The 6,349-nt window shown below is 43.2% G+C and overlaps 1 protein-coding gene across 1 annotated transcript; it reads right to left on the bottom strand.

The window, feature by feature from the left end:
* Window positions 1–420: 420 nt before the first annotated feature.
* Window positions 421–2,643, bottom strand: LOC148776406 (disintegrin and metalloproteinase domain-containing protein 20-like). Its single transcript, XM_088840281.1, has one exon. It carries the CDS (start codon window positions 2,641–2,643, stop codon window positions 421–423), a length of 2,223 nt encoding a protein of 740 aa, XP_088696407.1.
* Window positions 2,644–6,349: the final 3,706 nt, after the last annotated feature.

Raw genomic sequence — 6,349 nt, 5'->3', positions numbered from 1 at the left:
CAAGTTAGGTTTATTTAATACTAGCAAAAACATGAACCAGTAACAAAAACCTAATACATAATTAACTAAGCAAAATCCTAATAAACTACTAAACAAGTGCATACCAGTTCAAACAAGATGTGCTACAGGCACGTCCATGAAACATTAGTAACCACAACATAAATAAGTACAGGTCCTCTTCTTGGTTGGAATCTAACAGTTCCCATTATCATTGAGAGGAATAGTAAGTCTAAGACCATTTTAATATAAAATATTAAATGCATTTAACCACACAGATCCCTTTTAAATTGCCAAGTCATTTTATTTGAAGATAACAACTTGGGAATTATCAGTGTGATTATTGATCATTTCTCCCAGTAAGCGCCAATGTTATTTTCTCCATTTTGTGAACTCCAGTTTTATTTACTTGGGTTTAAGGGATTAGTCCTCAATAGTTTCTTCCTCTTCAAGTACATCTTTTAAATAGTAAGTGGCACCTATAAATACTGAAAGGCAAAGAAGGCAAAAGCGAAGAAGCAGTATAGATAATGCTCTGTTTAGACTCAGCCTTAGACTGGCTCGAATACCTAGTTCTGTGTCAGGTGGAGGACCACTATCTACACTGCCACCTGGACCTCTCTGAGTGCAATTTGGTGGTTTCCAACCATGCTGACAGTGACAATGTTTCATGCTGTTGCACACACCCCTGTAATTGCATTTCTTGACATCGCAGTCAAAACCCAGGTCTTGAAAAAAAGTACAGTTTTGGTTCTTACAGTAAACTCCTGGGCCACATGTTGCACCATCCACTACAAGCCCCATGTCTGGCACGTCTGTCCCGAAGTGGGCGTCATACCCAAAGCAGGATTGTGGTGTAACATCGTGTACTATTAGATGATGAAAACTAGTGTGCTCCCCACCACCAGGAATTTCCTTCACATTGCCACAGTGCAGCATTCCACACATAACATCGTCTAGTTCACATGGCACAGGTTTTCCTCCGCCTCGCGTCAGCCGCACACCACAGTTTCCAAATCGGTCACCCCGCATATTCAAGACCTCATAACATGATGCTGCAGCCTCTTTTATGCCATAGCCAAAGAGGGCTTGACACTGTAAATCACGGTCACTGCAGTTTCCCCTCATACAAACAGCCGATGGTGAACACGGGGTTCCATCCTGGATGTAAGTGTCAGCTGGGCATTCATCTGTCTTCCCGTTACAGTATTCTGGTAGATCACAAACACCAAGAGTGTCTCTGCAGATATATCCAGGGTAAGCATATTTACACCTTCTGCAGCAGTCTCCAGAATGACAAAGACTGCCAAGGCTGAGGACACAATTGGAATTGCAACATCGATCCTGACTACAATCTTTGAGGGTGCCACAGTCACATTCTTCGTCGGGATCTTTCTTCTTGTCACCACATCGTCTTGATATATAAGGAAAATTATTGTATGGAACATATGGGTTACTCAAACAAACATCCCACATATGTAACCGTCGGTGAATTCTCTCAAAAGTACAATTGCTCATCATATCTAGAAGACCAGGGTTAGGACTCATGAGACAGTGCTGTCTCCGAAAACATTGACAACCTGGGGCATCATGACGAGAACCCAGTACATGACCTATCGCATGTGCTGCAACAGTTGCGGTTAAAAATATGTGGTATCTTAGAGCATATACATATGATGCTCCCCAGTTGGGATTGCATACTCCGTCATAGCTGGAACCATAACGGGCCCCAGCAATTTGATGTCCTGTTATAAGTAATGAAGAATCATGAGGAATTTGATCATAAAATCCCCAATATTTCCATAAACCAAAGTCAGTTACTGCAGCGCTAACAGATCTATATTTATACAAATCAATCCAATCGAAGCCCTCCCATATACATAAAACACGTATCAAAACCTGAAGTTGACCCTGGTAATAAATGCTATGCATTATGTTATTCAGAATCACTACATTCTCTATTATACGTGTCTTATTAGTGTTCTGAACAACTAATGAGTTAGAAACTGTGTAGTGAAGTTTTAAGGCTTTCCTATGTGGCCACCACAAATACACAGGGCCTGCTCTAGGCATTTCAGAAATCATTGCCTCCTCATACTCTTGATTTGTATCTTTCTCTTCAGTCTCACATTTCTCGTCCTCTGCTGCTGTTTTCTGTGTCACAAGCTGAGAAATCAGATGCTCAAATTTGGAAGAAGCCTCCAATGGTTTGATTTCGTAAGTGAAGTCATCCAGCTGCAGCATGCCACGCAGACCCCCATAGCAGGTGTCCAGTGTGCCCATGGACCCAGGAACCCCTTCCAGGTAGCTAAAGTAGTAACAGTCTCGGGGGACATAAGGGTAGTTCTCCTGCACGGCACCTTGGTCGTTATTGGTGATAACAGGAAAATGTCTGGGCAGCAAGTTCTTCTTGACTCTCAAGTGAACCACGTGCCTTTGGCCGCTGAAGCGAATCTTGTAGGAGAGCTGGCCTTGTCTCTCAATTCCACTCACTCTGAAGGACACCTTCCTGGGAATCACAATTTCAGAAGAAGTGAAGCGCCATCCTGGTGGGTCATGGGAACAGCAGGTTGGAAACAGGAATAGCCAGAGCAGAGGCAGCCAGAGATCACCTCTCAGGTGGGCCTGTGTCCAGGCACGCCCCATGAGTGAGGAAGTGTGTGGCCAAAGAAAATGCACTCCGGTGGGAGGCAGGCAAGACTATCCCTGGAGCAGCAACTTGTAGACAGCAGGAGAGTCCTGCGGAGAGAGCAGAGACAGACTGGAGGCTGGGCAACCCCAGAGAGGTAGGGGAGGGAGGGGCAACTCTTACATAACAATGTGTCCTCATGAAGGGGGGGCGCGGTGCTAAGTGGTCCTAGGGATCCTAACACAGGGGTGTTAGGGGAAACAAAACATGGCAGAAATTAGGAAAAACAGTGCGTATCTGGGCCGGGTGGTACCATGGTCCTTTGGGAAAGTCACAGGGGAAGAATCAGGGGGTTTGGTGTAATTTTGAGACAGTGATTGACTTTTTACCCTCAAACCAAAATGAGACAAGGCTTCAATTTGTAATGAAAATACGAAATGGAGAAGAGAGTGGAAGCTTCTTTTAGTCAGACTTTTGGGGAGAGAATCAAATTCTTTCATACTTTACAAATGTGGAATGTGCTGTGGGTGATGAGTGGAACATAACAATAGTGTCATGAGTAGAACTGTTAGGATGGATAATAATAGTTCCTTATAAAGTTAAAATTATGTCTGCCCTGTGTCTTGGTGATTCTAGCCATAGGAAGTTACCACAATGATTCTATATACATATTCATAACAGCATTATGCTTGAAGTTATTCCACAGACTGGAAACAAGCAAACAGTACTGAACAGATGAATGACAGACAAACTGGCATATTCGTTCAGTGGGAAAATCCTCAGTAAATCTGAACAAGTTTCTGCTATGTGTGCAATCATGGATGTATCTCATAGATACTAGGATAACAGAAAGAAATCAGACCAAAGAAGCTTTACATAGGACTTCCTTTGTATGATGTTCTGGAATAGTCCAAAATAATGTACGGGGAATAGAATTTTAATCAGTGCTTTCCTGATGTGAGGGAATGGAGGGATGGAGGGAACTTTCTGGAGTGATGGGCAACTTCTGAATCTTGATTGGGGTGTGTTCAAGATGAATGTTTCCCTCCAGAGTCCACATGTTGAAATCTGAGCCACCGCCCCAGGTGATGGTATTAGCAGTTGGGGTCTTTGGGAGGTGACTGGTGCTTTTACAAAGAGGTCTCAGAAAGATCCTTCAACCCTTCTGCCCTGTGTGTTTACAGTGAGAAGGTGCCATCTATGAACCAGGATGGGGTTCTCACCAGACTGCATGTACTGGTGCTTTGTGTTTGACTTACTGGCCTCCCGAGCTGAGAAATAAAGTTTTGTCTTTGTGTAAGTCACTTAAGTTCAGGTATTTTCCTCACTTGACAGAATATAACATTAAAAAGTCCATCCCTGTTATGAAGTAGCAGAGAACATGGCTGGAGTGTGTTTTTGTCCTAATGATTTGTGGAATGTAGCACTTCCAGTCGTAAGTTAGATATTTAGTTGGGGAAGTGGCTGGGTTATTTCCTTTTGCTATAAGCTTCTAGTAAAATGTAGGAAGAAAAATGATTTAAAGATTAAACTGTTCATCAAAGAGCAGTGGAACTTAAAAGATTTGGAAAATTCCAGGCCATTCATTTAGAAAATATTGAGAAATCATGGTCTGAAAAGAACACTATGAATGTGGCCAGAATCCACTTGATTAATTAGTCTCCAAAAGAGTACAGGAGCTATGTACAAGACAATAGGAGAATGACCTTCTTGCCCCACAGGGTGATCCAGGCATCATTACATCAGTTTCAAAGGAGGGGTCTCCAGCGCCTGCAGGATCTTATCATGCCCTGTCAGAGTTGCCTTACTTCTGGGCTCCTCCACCATCCCAGCAGGACAGACAACAGTAGCCACCCTTCTGTAAGGTACAGGCAGCTGGCTTTAGCAGTGTCCACACTGGGCAGTCTCCATCGATGTGCAAATTCTACCCAGATTTTGAAGGATGGAGATTATTGGAGTAAGGGCCCATGACCTTTGAGAAGCAGGGCTCCATAGAGAACACGCAATAGGGCACTGCCCAGCAGAGCCATGAGGGCAGGCCACTTCAGAACCCCAGACTAGTAGAACCACTGCACATTATTTCAGCTACGGGTATTCGACTGTAGCCCATGAGAAGTACAGTGTGGGCTACCCTCTGCAAAGTGATGGGGTAGGCCTCCGGGAGTCCTGGGTGTCCAACCCAGAACTGCCACCCCGTGTTTCTGCAAGGCAAGACCTCCACTCCAGTGAGTCAGGGAATGGGACAAAATCCCCAGTGTGCCTGGAGGGAGGAAAGAACATGGAGCCAAAGAGGATTAATTATTCTCTTGCTTTAAGATTTTAGACATATGTGGAAACTGTCACTCCTTTCTTCCCTCCTATTTCTCCCTTTTGGAATGGGAGTGTCTATCTTATGTCCCACCATTCTATTTTTGAAGCATATAACTTTGGTGACTTTTTACAAAAATTATTCAGGAAGTTCCCTGGTAGCCTAGTGTTTAGGACTCTAGGCTTTCACTGCTGTGAACCCGGGTCAGGGAACTGAGACCCTATAAGCCACGCAGAGTGGCCAAGAAAAATTCAGAAATATCCATATATAATTGAAAGATAAAGATTGAGGCTTTGACAGAAGGTGGTTTGAATTTATCTGGGCCATTATGTGACTGATGTCATCTTTTAATCATCTTTTCTTCCTATTTGTTCCCGTCAGGATCTCCCAGTGTCCAGGGTAGCATCTCACTTATTTTTGAGTGATATAAAGTTCTGGAGACTTAGAAGTCTGAGATAAGGATGCCATCATGTTTTGGGTTTTGACGCGTGCTGTCTTCAGGACTGCAGGCTGCCGAATCCTCCTTGTACCTCTGCATGTCTTAAAGAGACATGTGTGTGTGTATGTGTGTCCCATAATTTATTGCACCTTGAAGATCCTTCAATGTAGACTCCTCTCCCAAGGAAGCATCTTTCAGAGAGAGAACCATTATCCATATGACTTGTTCGTGTCCATAAACAGCTGGAATCTTCCTCTTGGATTTCTCAGTTTTGACTTCCGATGTGTACATGTGATAAAACACTGTACATGGTGATGTGATATGAGGGCTAGACACCCGAGCGCAGCACAGCACGTTGAGGCTGCCCTTGTTAAAACACTTCAGGAAGCACGCTGCAGGAAAAGGCCACAAGATCATAACATGACACATCCCCATCAGATTTCCAAACTTTCAGTGACTCAGGCACATACTCACTACAGTCATGGGAAGTCACCCACAGTTTTTTAAAATATTTTCTTTTCCACTTCCAAGGTAATCAAGGGGGAAAAAAGAGAAGTTACTATATTATCAGAGAGTGGAAGGTATTTTGTTGAATAACATAAAGCATTTACAGTTTGGCACTGTGTCACCTTATATATGACAGGATGTTGTAATGAGATATTTTGAATATTCCAATAAAACTGTTGTGATTATAGCCTCTTTCTCCTAATAGACCCCCACGTTTTTTTCACATAAAAACTAACAGTATTTGAATACTGATATCTTTATTCCCATTTTGCCAAAAAGAAAAAATAGTACACGAATAATCTACCTGCTGGTCAGAAAAAAAATGTTTATAACCAAAAAAAAAACCCACAAAAGAAAACAATAAATCTTTATTCACCAAGAGCTGCTGCTGCTGCTAAGTCGCTTCAGTCATGTCCGACTCTGTGCGACCCATAGGTGGCAGCCCACCAGGCTCCCCTGTCCCTGGGAT

This window comes from Moschus berezovskii, chromosome 9 (genome assembly GCF_049115385.1).
Source record: "Moschus berezovskii isolate FMDL1 chromosome 9, NW_MosBer_1.0, whole genome shotgun sequence".
NCBI classification, from domain to species: domain Eukaryota; kingdom Metazoa; phylum Chordata; class Mammalia; order Artiodactyla; family Moschidae; genus Moschus; species Moschus berezovskii.
This window is presented reverse-complemented; position numbering and strand designations above follow the sequence as displayed.

What these genes read in the sequence shown, in the direction of transcription:
- LOC148776406 (XM_088840281.1), bottom strand. Translation starts at nt 2,643, where the DNA reads ATGGGGCGTGCCTGGACACAGGCCCACCTGAGAGGTGATCTCTGGCTG.